At 39.0% G+C, this 20838-nt stretch overlaps 1 protein-coding gene across 5 annotated transcripts in view; it reads right to left on the bottom strand.

Moving 5' to 3' along the window:
• Window positions 1-20838, bottom strand: part of LOC131439535 (uncharacterized protein DDB_G0283357-like) — an 82187-nt gene that overhangs the window by 41064 nt on the left and 20285 nt on the right. For all 5 annotated transcript variants that reach the window (XM_058610667.1, XM_058610665.1, XM_058610666.1 and 2 more), the window contains exon 3: window positions 5658-5851. In XM_058610667.1, the coding sequence (XP_058466650.1) occupies window positions 5658-5851 (194 nt within the window). The remainder of the gene's footprint in view (window positions 1-5657; window positions 5852-20838) is intronic.

The following is a 20838-nucleotide window of genomic DNA, read 5'->3' on the forward strand; positions in this document are numbered from 1 at the left end:
AATAACATAATCTCTCTTTCAATAGTGTGAGAGCGGCCTTCAAATGAGGTTCATGTAAACATTCGAATTGGTTCAAGATAATAGATGAAAGACAAACCAGATAGCTGAAATATAAATTACAAAATATACATAAATTAATAGTTTCCTTCTTCAGTTTTCATTTATTATTCTACTATTATTTATAATTCTATTCATTCGAACTTGCTCACTACCAACAGTGAAGACAATGAAGCAGCTAGACTACTTGACACATGAAACTGAGCAAACAAAACTTCAAATGCCTAGGTACGATTATTAAATTAACGATGAATTCTTGAAGCTTCACTTGAGTATGGCAACAAATGTCAAAAGAATTTGTATCGATATGCTGCCGGACAGTGGTCAGAAATTTCATTTTCATCTGATATTATTCGATTGAAATTGAAATTTTACCGCACTGCAACAAGCTCTCAACGACCACCAAAATATAACCGTTTGCTTAGTGGGTTGCTAAGTGGGATCGTTGACAATATTGACACATAAAGACTGTCCCAGAAAGTATGGACGCAACCAAAAACCGCTGCCATTTCGCAATGGTTCAGAATCTGTCAATTTGTATGGCTGCGTCCTGTTGTTTACACTCTTCTCTAACCACTTGTGCAGTTGTTCAATCCTTTTTTTTAGTTTGTTTCGAAATGCGTGGACTTTCAGCAGAACAACGTCGAAAAATTGTGTACAAATGGTGCACAGAATGCGGACTGTCACTGAGAAAGATAGCAAAAATGGAAGGAGTAAGTGAAAAAGCCGTGCGAAATGCAATCAGGAAGTTCGGTGAGGATAACACCTTTGAGGATAAACCGATAACGGGTCGAAAAAAATGTTCTGCTAACCCTCAGTTGTATAAACGTATACTGAAGGCGTTCGAGCAAAAGAAGGAGGTTTCAGTTCGGGATGTGGCCAAAAAAGTGGGCACTTTGAAGTGAAATGTTCTTCGTGCTAAAGAACGTTTGAATTTTCGAACCTATAAGAAGCAGAAGCAACCAAAACGTAGTCCAAAACAAGAAGCATCGATCAGGCCGAGGGTTCGAAAGCTGTGCAATACAATTTTTGCTGGAAATTTGAACTGCATAATCATGGACGACGAAACCTACGTGAAACTCGATTACAAATCGTTGCCGGGACCACAATATTATACGGTGCGAGAAGGGCAAGTGTTAAACCAGTCCGAGACATCGATTGAAGTCGAAAAATTTGGGAAGAAAGTTATGGTCTGGTAAGCAATTTGTAGCTGCGGTAAGATTTCGAAATCCTTCATCACCACTGCTTCAATGAACAGCTAAATATACATCAAGGAATGTTTACAAAAACAACTTCTACCCATGATTCGAAGCCACAAGGATCCTGTTGTCTTCTGGCCAGATCTTACTTCTTGGCACTACTTGAAATCAACGGTAGAATGGTATACTACCAATCCACCAAATTGCCCACAACTTCGACCAATTGTGGAATTTTGGGCATTAACGAAGGCACATCTTAGGAAACATGTCTCGGCAGCCGAAACCATTCAACAGTTCGAAAAAGATTGGAAAAAAGTGTCAAAACTTGTCGCCAAGAAGTCTGTACGTAATTTAATGAGGAACGTTCGCAAGAAGGTGCGCCAGCTAGTCTACAATGGCTAAGTAGCAAATGTTGATAATAATATTCTGTTGTTGTAGTCTAATATTATCAGTATATTGAATAAAATTTGAATATCTAACACTTGTGAATTATTTACAGCGAAATCAAAGTGCGTCTATACTTTCTGAGACAGTCTTTATTCGAGCGAGTTGCGCTGCGGTACGTTCCGCGCGTGCGGGTCGTGATTGATCACTGCTCCGAAAGTATTAATCTTTCCACTTTCCCAAGATCGCGTTAAACCCGTAAGACTTCTTTTTTCAACTAAAACAAGTAAAAAAATTAGGCCCAAGTTTGAAATTTTTTTATTTGTTTATTCACTTGTTATCTTATTTCATTAATAAGTCCCGAGACTAACAATGAAAACAACATTTTTTTTTTGCAATTTTTTTTTATGCATCAACATAATCACCTTTTAGGGTGATACAATGGTTCCAACGTTTTTCCAATTTTTCAATACCATGTTTATAAAAAAAATTATCTTTCGCTTCAAAATAAGCTTCAGTTTCAGCGATGACCGCCCTATTTGAGCCAAATCTTTATCCCTGGAGCATTTTTTTAAGATCAGCCAAGAGCCAGTAGTCACTGGGGGCTAAATATGGCGGGTATGGGGGGGTAGCAGATCAAAGCCCAATTCGTTCAATTTCGCCATTGTTTTCATCGACTTGTGGCAGGGTGACTCGTTGCTGGTTTTGTTCCATCGAAAGGAATCGCGGCACCCAATTTGGAAAAACCTTTTTCATGCTCAATTTTTCATGAAGGATAGTAAATACACTTCCATATGATATCTGTGTAATCTCAGCAATCTCACGGAGCTTCACTTTACGATCTTTCATTATAATTTTTGTCACTTCACTCACATTTTCCGGTGTAACGGCTTCCACAGGTCTACCCGAGCGTTCCGCGTCATTTGTGTCGGTACGACCACGTTTAAACTCGGCGAACCACCGACAAATCGTTACTTTTGATGGACAAGAGTCCGGATAACATTTTTCAATCCATTGTTTCGCTTGCACGGTGTTTTTAGCCATTAAAAAACAATGTTTTATCGAAACACGAAACTCGGTTTTTTCCATTTTTTAAACAAACTACAAAACGACTTTACTCCAACCTCGATAACTCAGCTGTTTCTGGTCGGATCGACTTAAAATTTTGACCCGTTTCAAGCATAGGTTAGTACTCTAAAATAAAGGGGTTACTGGTTTACTACGAGTGCCATCTCTGCTTTAGTCTCGGGACTTATTGATCCATGTGTTATAGAGGTAGTTCTATGGAATTGCTTATTTGAAAATTAAAGAACAAAACGCACATTTCATGTCTTGGACGAATTGTTGTATCTTTATTAGATTTTGCAGCTGTTGAAAAAAAGGCTCTTTTTGTAAACGAGAAATTTAAAAAAATCATATCACGAAAATTCCACGTACCATATTGAAATAAAAAATACGTGTTGAATATTTTCGAGTGTTTTTTTGGGTGGCTGATTTTGCGTGGAACGCCCCATTTATTTGATGCTAAAACTGAATAAAAAATACACAAGCGAAATAAAAATATGACATTATAATTTCACTTAACTCTATGGTTGCAATATCGAATATCGATATTTTTTTGTCATCGTTGTAAATAATCGACAATATAGATTTTAAGTTGATGTCGATATTATCGATAAATAACGATACGTTTCCCATTTTTAATCTGGACTCAACAACTAACTGATATTTGGAAGTGTCCAGATTTGAATTCTCCGCAAACTTCAGACCATTGACATGCTTAAGGCAAACATTCATGGCAAAATCATCGCTACACTCGAAAAGGTTATTGAAAACTCACTACACTCGAAAAGGTTATTAAAACGTGCACATTTCGCTTTGGCTAATGGATATAGTTACTTGATTGGTGTGGTTTCCAAAAAAATAAATAATTATAACCATAAGAATTTGTGCACCCTGTAGTATTGCGTTCATTCCTAAATTTCTCAAATTTACAGCAGATTGACTATGTAGCAAATGAACGCCGAGTATATATCCTTAGAATATTGTGGCTAGCTCGAATTTCATATAAACTGCGATTGACCCACGTATAACATTTGCTTTCGGGTCACCCTTTGCGTTTGTCGTCACGCTCTTGTTTATATAAACACAGACGTTAGCTGATGCAGCTAGCTTCACGGTAAGCATTCGAAACCCATTCCAACAGTTGTTTATCGACCGAAGAAGCACGCCTGTCCTCGAGTTGTAACGCATACTCTGTCATACTTTCGGTGGTAACCGTCAGTTACCAACAGGAATGAGCCATATGAAAATGTGTTTGTATGACTAGACTAGTGTACCTCTCCTCTCGTGAGTTCTCTTCCATTCATTTATACACCAGAATTTGCGAATCTAACCGTTTCGTGAAGTCACTCGTGGGTGCGAAAAAACGCGCTTTCGTCTCCGGGATGAAAGGAATATAGTTCTATAGGTGATTAACTCTACATTTAGGATCTCTAATTGACCGACAGATTGGAAAAACATCTGTGATTGAGCTATCAATAATGAACACTGCGAGTTTTTTATTTCAATAATGGATATGATAATCTTATTTCAACTACGTGTAGAAATTTCGACTTTTTTTAAAAGTTTCCAATAAATGAAAATCAGAATTGAATCAAAGTTGACCGTTTACTGAAAGTCACTTTCCAAACTGTAAATTCTCATTTGAGTAGCCCGATCTATGTTTCTGCTCTTTCCTCTACTTTACCGTTTCAGGACTTTTGCCGAAAACAGTGCTAGTGTCATATGAAAATAGCTGGAAAGGAAGCATTTCCTGAAGGCGATATACCATTGTAAAAGGATGGGGCGATGGAAGAAGAAATGGCTTACCTCGGCTAGCACATATGGACGAGATTCCAATACTCGAAACCGGCACCGGTAGGTGTGTGGAGTCGGCTTCAATTAGGTAAATTGCAATTTATCGCCTTTTTATTGCAGCTCCTTTGTGGCGAAGCATCCCCGCTTAACTGTTCGCAGTGTAATTCTACCATTTCCACGGATATTCCTGCGCATTCGCAGGTTATATAAAATCCTGCAACATACCGATTTTGGGATGGTGAAAAGGCGGTACAAGTATCTTGAGACTAGATAATTGATTCGATATTGATTTGTTCGATGATGATTCAATTACGGAAGGTTCTTCGGACCAAAAGGGAAGTGGAATTGTCACAATAATTCGTATTCCAGCTGCTCGGTTCTAACGCACTCCGATGCCAACGGATGGAACTGATTGGCAGCCGATCGATGGTAAAACTTGGATATTTTTTTGCCACGTATTCTTTCGGCATTTCTGTACTTTCAAGCTTACTGTAAGGAAGCATCATCTTACGCCAGTTTGGGCGACTAGCGAGAGCCCACCGACGACCGTCATCGCGTCAACTCCCTCCGGGGGCCTTATGTACTGTACTAGCAACCGAGACAACTTAGCCAGCAGCGAGGAGCGAACTAACTAACTAACTAACGAACGAACGAACCAACGAACGAACGAACGAATGAACGAACAGGCAAACAAACGCACGGTGGAAAACAAATCAATATTTACTGGACGACGCTGTTGGATGGCAGGCAGCGACTAGCCACAGCCGAGAGTGGGTGGAAAAATTTGAGCTGAACTTTGGGGGTGTCTCGGCTTCACACTTTTCGTATTGAATTTTGCACAGTCGTTCGCTATCGACCCAGTTGGGCCTCTCCCACGATCGAAGACTGTCACTTGTTGTGGCGCCCTTTTCCCGCCGAGCACCAACTTTGCCACTGACGGTTTCCGCAGGTCCCCGGACTCGGCCGTTTCAATGGGTTGTATATGGTCGGAATTAATCGATATTTTACCGGAAAAAATATCCTCCGCATTCCAGCCTTTGCGAGAAAATCATGTTTGCCCACCCGAAACGAATGTCAAAAAAAATCATAACTCTTACAAACGAGTACATATGTACCAAACCAGCTGGAATTAGGGAGTGAGGTAGTGTAGGTACTTACCGGGAGTGCATCCACTGATTTTAATCGTACATTGCCGTTACTGTTGCTACCGCTGCTCCCGCTACTACCGGGGTTCGGGCTGCTGCAGACACTATTTTGGCCACCGTTGGGACTGTTGCAGTAGGGAGATTTGTTTACCAGTTTGCGCTCTTTCAACTTTCGCATTCTTGCATCTTTTATGTTTGGGGGGAATCCTGCCATTCATCGGTTGGGTCGCAAATGAAATCCGTGTTCGGTGTTTTTCACCCCATCGAGTGTTGGGTGGTATCGCGTTAGAGACCGATTCGGTCCATTGATGGATAGGTGAGAGAAAAAAAATACAAATACATTAATATTTACCGTCACCAAACAAGCGCTAATATACTATTGAATAACACTCAATGTGGAGCTTCCGAAAATGGTAATTTGTCTATCGAGAATGAACTAATCGAGAGTGTTGCAATAAAAAACGGTCCATACTGTCCACATCAACTATTTCCAGTTTCATATATTATTTATATTTGCTTCAAACGCGAATTTAGGAATACGTATCTTATGATCAAAAAAGAACCGGAATTTTCATTTTAAATTGCCGCGCTTGTCCAATCGATAAACTTTTATTCTCTCAACGTTGACATTCTGTCAAATTTTGACGCATATCGCATTAGTTTTTGTTTGGCGTCTATACAAAGAAGTTGAAAAGTTTTCGTGTGGCGATTTTTATAATGGATGAAAATTTAGAACAACGTGCGTGCATCAAATTTTGTGTTGCAAATGGATTTAAGTGTTCCGAAACGTTGAAAATGTTAAAAAAGGCCTTTGGTGAATCGTGTCTAGGAAAAACACAGGCATACGAGTGGTATAAACGCTTCAAAGGTGGTCGTACAAGCTTGGATCATGATGAGATCTCTGGTCACCCAACAACATCTGTTACTGAAGAAAACATTGAATCGGCGAAGCAAATCGTGTTGCAAAATCGTTATGTACCGATTAGAGAGATTAACAGTTCGGCTGAAAAGTTCGTATCGTTTAATAGAAACACACATTTTTTTTTTGCCAAAATTCGTTTTTATTATTCAACATAATTGCCATCAGAGGCGATACAGCGATTATAGCGATCTTCCAACTTTTCGATACCATTTTTGTAGTACGATTTGTCCTTTGCCTCAAAATAGGCCTCAGTTTCAGCGATTACCTCTTCATTGCTTCTAAATTTTTTACCAACGAGCATTCTCTTGAGGTCTGAGAACAGGAAAAAGTCACTGGGGGCCAAATCTGGAGAATACGGTGTATGAGGGAGCAATTCGAAGCCCAATTCGTTCAATTTCAGCATGGTTTTCATCGACTTGTGACACGGTGCATTGTCTTGATGAAACAAAACTTTTTTCTTCTTCAAATGATGCCGTTTTTTTGAAATTTCGTCCTTCAAACGCTCTAATAACGCTATATAATAGTCACTGTTGATGGTTTTTCCCTTTTCAAGGTAGTCGATGAAAATTATACCATGCGAATCCCAAAATACAGACGCCATAACCTTACCGGCCGATTGTTGAGTCTTTCCACGCTTTGGGTTCGGTTCATCGCGTGCAGTCCACTCAGCTGACTGTCGATTGGACTCCGGAGTGAAGTGATGGAGCCATGTTTCGTCCATTGTTATATATCGACGAAAAAAATCGGTTTTATTTCGATATAACAGCTCCAAACACTGCTCAGAATCATCAATTCGTTGTTGTTTTTGATCGATTGTGAGCTCACGCGGCACCCATTTTTCACAAAGCTTTCTCATATCCAAATATTCGTGAATAATATGTTCAACACGTTCCTTTGATATCTTTAGGGTGTCAGCTATCTCGATCAACTTCACTTTACGGTCATTGAAAATCATTTTGTGGATTTTTTTCACGTTTTCATCGGTAACAGCCTCTTTTGGACGTCCACTGCGTTCATCGTCTTCGGTGCTCATATGACCAGTACGAAATTTTGCAAACCACTTACGAATTGTTGCTTCGCCCGGTGCATAGTCTGGATAACACTCATCAAGCCATTTTTTGGTATCGGCGGCACTTTTTTTCATCAAAAAGTAGTGTTTCATCAACACACGAAATTCCTTTTTTTCCATTTTTTTCACAATAACAAAAGTAGCTTCACTCAAAATGCAATATCTCACAAACTAATAATCAGACAGCTGTCAAATTTATACACGTATCTTTTGAAGGTTGGTACTAACTGAAAATGGTATGGATTTAATTCTAGTGGCGCCCTCTCATAGAAACGATACGAACTTTTCAGCTGATCTGTTACTGTGTTATTGGGCATTTTTTATGGATCAGCCGAACACATTTTTACTGATGTTTTGGGTTTGAAACGCGTCGCTTTTAGACTGGTGCCAAAAAATCTGAATGCGCCGGCTCATACAGCGTTGGTTGTGTCGCAGTTTTTGGCTAAAAACTTAACCAATATTATCAACCAAGCACCGTACTCTCCAGATATGACCCCGTGTGACTTTTTCCTCTTTCCCAGACCTAAAATGTCCATTGCGGGGAAAGCGTTTTGAGACCATAGAGACCATAAAAGAGAATTTGCTTCGTGAACTAAAGGCCATACCTTCGGCGGCCTATAAAACTTGTATGGAAAATTGGATCAAGCGTTGGCATGCATGTATTGCCGCAGGAGGAGAGTACTTTGAAGGTGATAATAAAGAAATTTATTAAAAATTGAAATTTTGCGTTTTTTAATAAAATTCCGGTTTTTTTTCATCATAAGGTATATGAGCATTTCCATAAAATGAACAGCAGAAAAGGTGTCAAAATCCGAATCAATTCGACTCAAGACAGATTTTTAAAAAGGGAACGTGAGGCGGATATAGCGTGATGAGTAAGCCGATGCCTTTCACGCAGCCCACCAGGGTTCGATTCCCAACCCCGCACATAGGATCAGAAAGTTTTTCTGATTCGATGAAGTGAATGACCTTTAAGAGGAAAGAAGTTGCCCATCACTTGGAGTACAATGGGATGTCTAAGTGCTACTCTCAAACTCTAATATGTGTATCAAACAACTTGTAGTAAAGTAATTGAAGTAATTAGTAGAAACAGTTATTTTGAGTGATAGTGCAGCTGTAGTAAGTATGTGTTGATTAGTGAAAAGTCTTATTTATTGAATAATGCTGATTCGCGAAACTAAAAAATGTTCAAGCGACGAAAGCTGTGAATTTATCGCCCAAAATTAAACGATGTTAACTGATCGAAACGCCATCTGCATATCATTGTCGGTGATACACCGAAACTTTCATTTACTAACTAACCGGGGTTCATAAAAAGAGGTAGTTTGTAAAAAAAGTTTACGTTACTTAGAATTTACTTCGTAAAAAAACTTTTGTGTAATGAATGTTGTTGGCTATTTTGGGAACAAATGTGAAGAGAAAGTGCAAGAAAATTATGTTTGGGCTCGTTTCAAAATCCAAGATGGTGCCTTCCGATTTATTGAGATTGCTTAAAACCCCTAACAATATGGTTATCTTCGGAACGGAATTGATGAATAGATGTCGAAAAACGATGTTTGAGGTGGTTCTGAAATTCATGATGGCGACTTCCGGTTTCTTAATATTCCTTGAAAACCCTTGCAGTATGTGTATTTTCATAACGGTATTGATGAGTAGATGTCAGAAAACGATGATCGAGGTGGCTCTGAGTTCCAAGATGGTGACTTCCGGTTTATTGATATTCCTTGAAAACCCTAATAATAAGGATATTTTTGGAACGAGTTTTTCGAGTAGATATCGGAAAACGATGATTGAGGTGGTCCTGAATTCCAAGATGGCGACTTCCGGTATATTGATATTTCTCAAAACCTGTTACCATGTTCCTCAAATTCCCTACAATAATTGGTTTGATGAGTAGATTTCGAAAACGATGGCGATTCAAGATGGCGACTTCCGGTTTGATGATTTTCCTTGAAAACACTTACTTTCGGAACGAGATTGAAAAGTAGATGTCGGAAAACAATATTTTAGATGGTTCTGATTGCCGCATTCCTTGAACTTAGTATTCCTTGAAAACACTATACCAGAAGTCACCTCTTTGAATTTTGAAACGAGCTCAAACATCGTTTATTGGTATCCAATATGTTATATTGAAATTCGAGACAACATCAAACATAGTTTTGCGCCATCTGTTTATTGAATACTTTCCATGTATGCCCATATTGTAAAGGTTTTCAAGGAATATCGATAAACCGGAAGTCACCATCTTGAATTTCAGAACCACCTCCAACATTGTTTTCCGACATCTACTCATCAATCCCGTTCCGAAAATACTCATATTGTAAGAGTTTTTTAAGGAATATAAATCAACCGGAAGTCGCCATCTTGGATTTCCAAAATACCCGGAATCTACTTTTTAAACCCGTTCCAAAAATACCCATATTCTAGTAGTTTCCATGGAATATAAATGCGTCGGAAATCGCTTTCGATGTATGCCAAAATCTCTTTTTACGAAGTAGGTTCGTAAAAAAAGATTACGTTATTTGGGATTTGGTTCGTAAAAAGAGTTACGTAAAAGGGGGTAACGTATAAAAAATGTTCATAAACGGAGGTTTGGGTGTATCAGGTTTCTGTTATCAGATTTAAATGGAATGTATGAAAATTTGTCAATCATCTTTTTCAAGCTGAAAATCTGAAATTGGTTTACAGCAAACCCACCCGCGAGCATTTATTATAGGATAGGAGAAGCAGGATACTGGTGAGATCGTTCTTTAGAGATGTTTCACGTTTTTCTTGTTTACAATATCTTATTATATTTCCATTTATTTAAAATCGGGCTAGCTTAAACTCCGTCGATTATTCGGGGAACGTTTCATCAATGGAACCATTTTTCTTCGGGTTAAACGCTAGGTTTAAGAAGCGTGCTTGGAGTTTATAATCGTGCCGATATTCCAAATCCAAATCGACAAAAATATAAAAAATAGATATAGAATTTTCTGAGACCTGGAGGACCGAGTGTTTTATACCAATCGATTCAGCTCGGCGAACTTACCAAATGTTTATGTATGCATGTGTGTTGTCAATAAAGAGGTCGAGATCTCAGAGATGACTGGACCGATTTTGATCAAATGAAAGGTCTCCCCATCACCCTGAACGCTATTGAATGGTTTTGAGATCGAATGTTATACGAAGTTTTATGTCAACATTTTCAGTGTCTCTCATTGTTACATTCGTCGTTTTGAACATTTCATACATATTATCAACGTAATCCCATAATTTATTGCGACGATTAATTTTCAAATATTCTACAAAGCCTGATGAAATCAGGCATCCCTGCAAGCAGCTGTTCTGCGTTGACAAACGGGGGGGAACCAATTAGTAAAAAAAAACTTTTGCACAAAGATGGCTTTTATCGTATCAAAGAACGCTCACTGGCAACTCTTCACACGATTGAATCAGTGCCATCAAAGAGAGACGGATATCGGCCCTTATTACCGTTCTCACTTCCACTTTCACATTCACTTCACTTACATGTCACTTCACTTGATTTCACCTATTACCAATATCACGCATAGTGAAGTGATCACTGTGGTGGAAAAAACAAATTTTTTCAACAAAATTTTGGTGGCGTGACATCAAGTTCATCCGAATAATTACTTTTGTCTTTGGAGCGACTTCTGTGCTAAGGACCTAAATTCACTTCACTCGATTTTCACCGTGAAGTGATACCGGTAATAAGGGCCATCATCTCAACAACAAAAACCCGGCATGGCTCATTTAACATAGAATCGACACCAGTGCGAGAGCGAATTTCTCTCGATGACATTTCTGAGAATCAAAGGTTAGCACGCTGCTGTGGGGATCCTCTCTGAAGCAACAAACGGTCGTTTATTCTCGTTTCGCGATCCTATTCTATATGGGCAGTGGACAATTTAACTATTGCCGCCTATTCTATGTGCATATAACCTTTGTATAACTTGTGTCCATGAAAATGTCTGTAAATGCTCCACACAAGGGTTTTGAAATATTGCAACCTAGTATGAGAATCATCAAGTCAAATTTTCGATTTGATTTTCTGCGATAATTGTCAACTTGCGATTCTCTCTTGGTAAATTCCACACAGCACCAATCATTATCAGACTGTAAATCTTTTTAAGGACCGTGAAATACTCAGAGTATAAAGTGGAGCGAAGAAATATAGGATGCATTGAGAGACACGATTTCTTGTAGCATCTTCTACCGGATTGAAAATGTTGTATACAATATAGATAGCAATATAGCCGCTTCTGTAAAATTTTCGGAAATCACCAACACTGCTTTTATATAACACAAGGTGTGAACCGATAGTAAATAGCTCGCGCAGTTCAATATAGATGGAACTAGTGCGCCACGAAAATTTATTTCTAGAATAATTTACTCATAGTGTCATGTCTGTTAGTCTGTGGTATGAATCTTCTGAGAAAGACATCATTACGCCATTAGGACAGGTTTTTTGTCCATGGTCCAAAATTATCGAAAGAAGTGGACTAGTTTTCTCGTGTCAGAAGGTGTATAACCCCTTAAGGGACTAAAAATACTGGTAAATTGACGTGTTGTAAGAGAATCAAAAGGTTAGTTTTAGTTTTGAAATGGACCAAAAGAATATTGATGCATTGTCCACTCGAAATCGCAGAATCGAATCATTTGCGTTGATATGCTACTATCGATTCGGCACCATTGCATTCTCGGTCGTGGCAATAATAGCACATAAAACAATGCTTCTCGGCGAGAATCGACCGAGCTTATTTCAAAAGCTCCCCCTTGGGCGATGGTAGCTATGTACCTACTTTACTCTCAACAGAAAACTCTCAGCTCGCTCTTTTGAAGTGTGCCACTGAATGTGTTGGTGATGCCTTCAACAGATTGGAGCATTTTCCCGGAAAATGCTCTTATTTTATATACACATAGCCGCTGCGATTCCGTATGGCATAAAAGCGACAACAAGGACTCGCGCGCTGATGCTTGCCCGGACCCACAGATCGATGATTGCGAAGAAAATTTATCGAGCGTCTGGCTTGCCGTGTGCCGATGTTGTCGCAAAAAAGTTTCAGCACACAATCTTCGTAGCCACAGAGTACGTGCCCAGTCACACTTCCACTGGGTAACTTTCTCCCGGAACGATGGGTAATTATAAACTGGGATCATTCCCTCTCGGCTCGGGAATGATTGAGCGGAGCTGTCGAAATGTGGGGTGGTGTGGCTGTCATCCCTTGTTGGGGAAGGTCATCTTCGGTTGCTCCGATGTCGCTTCGGGAAAATCGTGATAATGTAAAAAATTCTGCTTGTCGGGATAGCCAACACCAGTGCATTTATGCTTGCTGGTTCCTGAGACGTTTCAGAATTGCTGCAGGATCAACGTAGTTTGATTTGTAATTAGAATCACATAACTCAATATGTGGTTCAAAGGGCTTATGAATTGTGTTTCGAAAATGTCGACAGAAAATAGACTACATTGACACTTTAAAATGATAATAAATGTTTGTAGCGGATCAGGGACATTTCGCCGAATCCTGAAATCGACATGAAATCGTAATTAGAATTGATTTAAATTAAAGACAAACGAAAGATGATAGCGTTAACGCCCGTTTTGTTAACCTACCATTGTACTTCTTGAATAATGATTGATTGTTGTAATCTTGAATAAAGATTGATTCTTAAACCTCAGAAAGTAGTTCCCAAGAAAACTTGTTGACTATTAGCTAGTAAGCATCAAAGCAATTGCATAGGTGTATCTACCAGGCAAATCTAGGTGGTATTTTCCGTTTATTAAGTGAAAATGAAAAAATATTAATGCGGCTTCGCCACATCGCTTTGTGCCGCCGAGCCATCGTGACTCAGTTATACAGGAGACATAACATGCAGGAAATATGACCTTTACGGCGAAATTACCCTTTCGGCAAATGACCCTTTCGGCGAAACGACCCTTTCGGCGAAACGACTTTCGGCGAAATGACCTATTCGGCGAAACGACTTTCGGCGAAATGGCATTCGGCGAAACGACTTTCGGCGAAATGGCTTTCGGCGATATGACCCGCTCCTGTTTGTAGCGATTCTAGTGAAATCAACTTTCAAGATGTGTAATTTTCGGCTTACTCCAAAGTTGCGTTAAATATGAATGAACGAAAGAGTTTATTTATATTTGGTTTTAACCGTTTGGTCTGGATCAGGGTCATTTCGCCGATAGCCATTTCGCCGAAAGCCGTTTCGTCGAAAGTCATTTCGCCGAATGACATTTCGCCGAATGCACCACTTCGCCGAATGACTTTCGCCGAAAGTGCCATTTCGCCGATTCCTGCAATTGTCCTAATATTATAATTGGAATTTATTTAAAATAAACACAAATAGATGATAATACGTTAACCTCAGGACGGAGTTCCCAAGGAAACTTGTTAACTATTAGTCACTAAGCATCAAAGCAATTGCTAGGGTGTATCTACCAAGCAAAGGTATGTGATATTTTCCATTCACTAAGTGAAAAAATATCTAATGCAGCTTCGCCACATCGATTTGATTCGTGTGCTGTCCGACTTCACTCCCGCTCGTTCGGACCTAACTAAAGAAGAGAAACCTAGCTTTGAGTAGATCGGGCAAACGAGGCGGTTTCAGGTTTGTATGCAAGAGGCCGCTGCTTCCGACGGCGGGTCGGCGGCCAACTCAGCCGGCTTGGCTTTGGTTCTGTGGCTGCGCCACATCATTTATACAGGAGGCATAATAACCAAAAATAAGGATATGATGTATTCGAAATTACCCTTCTGGCGAAATGTCCTATTCGGCGAAACGACTTTCGGCAAAATGACCCGCTCCCGTTTGGTCTTTTGCCGAGGTCGTTAAATATGTTCATGCATCCTGCTTTTTATTGATCTTAAGTTCTGTACATTGATGTCAGATTGTCACAAAGATCTAATAGTCCACTGGGAGAAGAATAGTACCTATTCTCTTTCTTCGGACAGAATCAGCCTAGAGGGCGCGTGGAATCCGGCGGCAAAAAAAATATAACCAAAAACAGATTCACTGGGTTGCTGCTTCCATGTCGTAACAGGCCGCAAATGCAGGTTTATATATTATGCTTAACATTATATGCATAGAGTGGCGAAATGGTAACGCGTATGCACGGATTGCATAATAACGCAGGTTCGAGCCCCGTCTCTAAGCGTATCTTTTTCCAAAAAATAATCTTTTCCGTGAGTTTCTTATTCGTTTGGCTTCTTCAATATATGTTTCTACTCAGTCATTTCAAAAACTGAATTTCAACTAATTTAATCTTTTTACCAGCCTTGAATGCTTAGGCTTAGGCATGCCAATTTTAAAGTGGAGTTTTCTTAATTCAAAATATCGATACGACTTATAGAGAATATTTTCTTATTTCATAGTAAATACATTTGAAATAATACAAATAAAGTTGATCATTTGCCCATATAAAACTTTAGTAATCTTCATCACTTCGTCCTTTTTTTTATCAAGATAAAGAATTCATTGTGTGATGTGAATGTATAAGTTTTATATTCTCAGTTCCATGTACTGTCAGATATCATTTTTGTGAATAATTCAATCGTTGCAAAGTAGAGCAAACAGATAATCTGGCTTAGGATGATGCACTATGACATGGTTACATATCATGAACATGATCAATAGATTCCAAAGAATTTCAGAATATTTCAAAATATGCTTTTAAACCAATATCGAAAGGAAGTTTCCATAGATTTAAGTTGTTTGAGTAAAGATTTGGATAATTTCAACATCTTGCAAACACATTTCTCTTAAATATCTTATTAAATTTCATTTCGAGTATTCGAGAGTGCCGTAGTGAGGGCGAGGCGAGTGAGGCGACCGCCTCGGGCGCCAACATCCAGGGGCCGACAAAACATGATGGAATTGGTAAAAATTTGTTGTACAATTAGTTTATGAAAACATCAACTTTCAGATCAGTATTTTTCTACTACAAACATCTGATGAGATGTCGCCGTAATCATTATCATTGATATACATGAAATTGCAATTCTACAGTTATTTAGAATACAGAATCACCATTTAGCGATGACCGTAACAATTACTTTTCATGAGCAAGAGACGCTCTCTTATCGTTTGTGGTTGTACACTTGGACCTACCTAAGATCTAATTTTTAGAGAGCAAACCTGCAAACTTCTTAAGGAGCAAAAATTAGATCTTCTAAAAGCCATTAGGAAGCTTCCTCTTCCTCCCTGAAAGGCATTTTCAAAAATTGACTATTAGGAAATTGACCTACCTATAATATTGACTATTAGGAGATCCAAATTTAATCGAATGTGCAAGTGCGTAGATATCTGTACTACTATTCACTGCATTGATATCGCAATTTTTGACGTAGGACTACTCGTTGAATTCTGTATAGGTATGCGAATCCAAAATACGGTTGTCTGGAACGACAACTTGATGAACACATAGTTTGTTATACGGACGGTTCTCTGTTGAATGGTTTTGCTGGTGTCTACTGTCGTGAAATGAGGCTAGAGCAGTCTCATTCACTTGGTAGATACTGTACTGTATTCCAAGCAAAATCTACGCGATTCTGTGTGGAATACAATCAGCACTTCAGCAGAGGATCTGTGGTACACGAATTTATTTTTGTTCCGACAGTCAGGCAGCCTTAAAAGCACTCAGTTCGAATGATTCACGGTCGAATCTAGTGATCGCATGTCGAACTCAAATTGAAGACCTCAGCATTTCAAATGCTTTTTACTTCTTATGGGTACCCGGCCATTCTGGTATTACTGGAAATGAATGGGCTGATGAGTTGGCTAGAGCTGGTGCAACGAATGATTTCGTTGGTCCTGAACCAGCTTTACCACTTTCAACTAGTTGGATAAAGCACAAGATTCGTTCTTGGGCTGCATCGAAACATGCCAGCTACTGGCGCAGCTTGCAAACTTCCGCTCAGACAAAAGCATTTCCACCAGATTTAAATCTGAAAATGTCAAAGAGTCTACATTTCTCCAAGCATCATTGCAGTATTTTGGTCAGAGCTCTGACTGGACATTGCAAACTCAATTATCACATGGCTACTATTCAACGTGCTGAGTATTATTCGTGTGATTTGTGTGATTATGGTACTTCATATCATCTGATATGTAACTGTCCCGTATTGACGCAACCAGGGTTGCGAATGGTACTGGAGAATTACACGAAACAGCAGACAATCCAACCGCACAAATGACAGCAGTCGCCGATTGTACTTCGCCGTGAATGTAGCATATGAAAAATGTCATAGGTCTCATGACATTTTCTCTCGTGAATGTCGCCGTTTGCTCTCATCGATATCTGTTCTACTCTTTTCAATCTGAGAATGACTACCCACAATAAACAGTAGTTCATTTCAAATTCACCAACTTTCGAGAGATAGTCACCAACAATGCTCAACTTTGAAATTCGTTTTATGTCGATTCTCATGAGGTGTAGGGGGACATGCACAAAAACGTCTTGCTTCCCAATGCAGATGGTTTTTCTGCTGTATCCTTACGTGTTTTGTTCATCCGCACTACCGTTGGAAGGAAGCGGTTCAGTGAGAGAAGCAAAGTAAATGCTTTGACTGGGTTCGTTTTGGCAGTTCGGGTGATTTTGTTTTATTTCCAGTTGATTGATTTACTCCAATGCACTTTTTCGATCAAACAATTAAACCCCGTTTAGCATAAACCAGAATTGTAGAAGTAACAGGAGCGCAAAATCTATTGTCTCTGCTGTAAGATTTCTTGTCTTTGCGTCATACTAGAAAGCAAAAGCTGCGCTCCTGATACTTCGTGTATGAAATTTCAGTAAATAGTTGTAATAATTTTGAAACATCTGCATGAACAAGCTTTGTGATTGAATTTTTTCAAAACTGAAATTGAACCGGTAATGAAAACCACGCCGTTCGCATTTAATATATCGCCACAGATCGGTCACAGCGGATATTACAGTCCAGTTATGACAATGTCATGATATTTTGAGCTCGTGACATTCTCGAAACCCGTGACCGAAAATGAACATAGCAACTACCTATCCAGAATGTACGTACACTACCACAAAGCGAACGCTGTGGCTTTGACTACTGTGAGAGAGTGCGACAAAATTAACTGCTCTCAATATTGCTGTCGTGGCTCTCATGATTGCGTCAAGCTCTCGTGTCATTTCGTGTTGGCCACTGTTGAACGTTGCAGCTGCGCGTATCGTTGGCAGTGGCTGCTTGGCGACAGTTTAAACAAATGTCAAATTTTCGCACCCTTGGACGCAACTACGTATCCGGGTTTTTGGTACTCCATGCATGATTGAGTCTGTGTATGCGGAGCTACAATTAAAGGATATTCTCTCGTATCTCACCCAATGTGGTAAGGAGCTACTAAGACATTTGCCAGAAAAAAATATTTTGATTCCGGAAAGCTTAAAATTTTTCTATGTTCTAGTGTCAATTTTTTAAATTATTTTCGTGAGGACACATCTAGATATTTTATGCAATTCTATGACATTTGGCATAAAAATTATCGGTTTCGGAAAACTCATAATTTTTCTAAGTTCTAGAAGAAGTTTTATTTTTGAAATTTTAGATTTCGAAGTTTTAAATTCTAAGATATTTGGCTTAAAAAAATTGTTCGTTCGAAAATCTTAAAAAGTTTTTCGGAAATCTCACTTGAAATTCGACTTGAACGAAACATTTTTTTTTTAATTTCAGTTCTCTAAGGTTCGGAGGCATTTCTACGATATTTGACGTAGAATTTTTTTTTTTGGTTTCGGAAATTTCCTGCATTTTCTCCTATGTTTTCATGACAGCTCTAATCAATTCTTTTTTTTTTACAAGTAATATAACTCTACAAAAATCTAATAATTAGAGCGAAAATTGAACAATTAAATATTGGTAATTCAATTGTCTCACAAAAATACTTTCGTGTCAATGTGTGATTAAAGTGTTACATTCGAATAATTGTAATGTTGATCGTAAGGCAGGTTTAAAAACTTTCTTGAAATTTGAATCATTTCGAAATAGATTTAACGCAGACAGTGTTGGTGATTGCCGAAAATTTGACAGAAGCTGCTATATTGCTATCTATATTGTATACAACATTTTCAATCCGGTAGAAGATGCTACAAGAACTCGAGTCTCTCAATGCATGAACCGTGAGAGAATTTTTCTACATTTCTTCGCTCCACTTCATACTCTTAGTATTTCACGGCCCTTAAAAAAAATTAGTCTGAAAATGATCGTTGCTGTGTGGAATTTCCCAAGAGAGAATCGCAAGTTGACAATTATCGCAGAAAATCAAATCGATGATTCAACTTGATGATCCTCATACCAGGTTGCAATATTTCAAAACCCTTGTGTGGAGTATTCACAGACATTTTCATAGACACAACTTATACAAAGGTTATATGCACATACAGTTAGAATAAGCGGCAATAGTGAAATGATTCTATCGCAATTATCAACTGCCTGTATAGAATCGGATCGCGAAACGAGAATAAGCGACCGTTTGTTGCTTCAGAGAGGATTCCCACAGCAGCGTGCTAACCTTTGATTCCCAGAAATGTCATCGAGAGAAATTCGCTCTCGCACTGGCGTCGATTCTATGTTAAATGAGCCATGCCGGGTTTTTGTTGTTACGATGATATCAGTATCTCTCTGATGGCACTGATTCAATCGTTGAAGAGTTGCCAGTGAGCGTTCTTTGATACGATAAAAGCCATCCTTGAACGCAGATTTATGCCTGTTTTTTTATTTTTCTTAATAAACCTTATGAAGAACTGTCCACTTGCTGCAATGTGATCTTATTTTGGTTTTCAAAAGGCTTTTGTGGAGTCTACAGTTTGATTGCGATATTTACACTCAAGAGAAAAAAGCAAAGCCTTGGTATTACATTCCTGTAGTGGAATTTGACCTTCTGTTTCAACAGACTTCGCAGTCGATTCAGAGTGTACAGAACCATTGCATGGCTGGTGCTACGATTTTACTGACACTACGAATCCCTCCAGGTCGGGGCTCGAACATATGACAACTGGTTTGTAAGACCAGTGCCTTATGCATTGAACCGTCAGCCCGGGACTACACTAAAGAGAGCTACAAGTATTTACTAAAATTGAAAATGTTTCTTGATAACCTTAACGAAATGAAATAATGTGTGGTCGTCTTCATTGTCCAATTGGCGACTATTTTTGAGTTCACCTCAGGCGCCAGAAATTTTTCAGTTCGTAACCAGTTATGAGCTAAATTGTTGAAGAATTTTCCCGGAACCGGAAGTTGGCTCCGAACGAAACTCAGCTCATAAGACAATAGGACAGTTCGCTTTCACACCTCATCCAAGTCAGTCGATGAAACAAAACCGCTTACGTTCGGGACAGAAGAAACCAAGTACAGTATTGTGTAGTGAACAATAGAACGACCTCGAAATGAGTGAACCAAACGAACAAAAGCTACCGCCGACACGAAAGAATACAATTGTTGTTGACTTCAAGCAGTGCAAAATTCGACTTTCGATACGAGAACTTGAAGGTTTGCTTAAAGAGCAAATGCATTTTGACATTAAACGTGTACATTTACTTCAATGCAATAAGACGAATAATGTTGTGTACATCCAGTTTTATAAAGAGTTGGATGCAATTCAATTCACAAAAGACAATAACAATGTGCACTACTTGGAGCATGAAAATATCAAGTAAAACATTCCAGTATATATGGAAGATAGTGCTATAGAAGTGCGTGTGCATGATCTTCCATCTAGTGTCACCGATTCATATATTCGCGCAACTATGTCCCAATACGGAGAGATTCTCTCTATCGAAAAAGAAAAGAAAAGAAAAGGAAGAATTTTTTTCCCTGGTATTCCAAATGGCGTACGATTATTACGCATACACTTGAAGAGGCCTATACCTTCTTTTGTGGTTTTCCGTCAAGATACAAGAACTCCGTGCAAATCACTTGTTACCTATGACAATCAGATGGTCAATATTGCCAAAAAGCTGTTCACTACGGTAAACCATGTGATAAACTGGACAAGGAGACAACCACACCAAAGGACAACGGTGCTTCCTTCACACCAACCCTAAGCAACACCAGTACAAGTATGACAGTCACCAACAACAGTGAAGCATCCCCTTCAACGAAACCATCCAACGTATCCCCTATAGAACAAACTACACCAGCCGCAGTTAACAACTTACCACCCAACCAACCAGCAACTGCAAAC

This window comes from Malaya genurostris, chromosome 3, assembly GCF_030247185.1.
Source record: "Malaya genurostris strain Urasoe2022 chromosome 3, Malgen_1.1, whole genome shotgun sequence".
NCBI classification, from domain to species: Eukaryota; Metazoa; Arthropoda; class Insecta; order Diptera; family Culicidae; genus Malaya; species Malaya genurostris.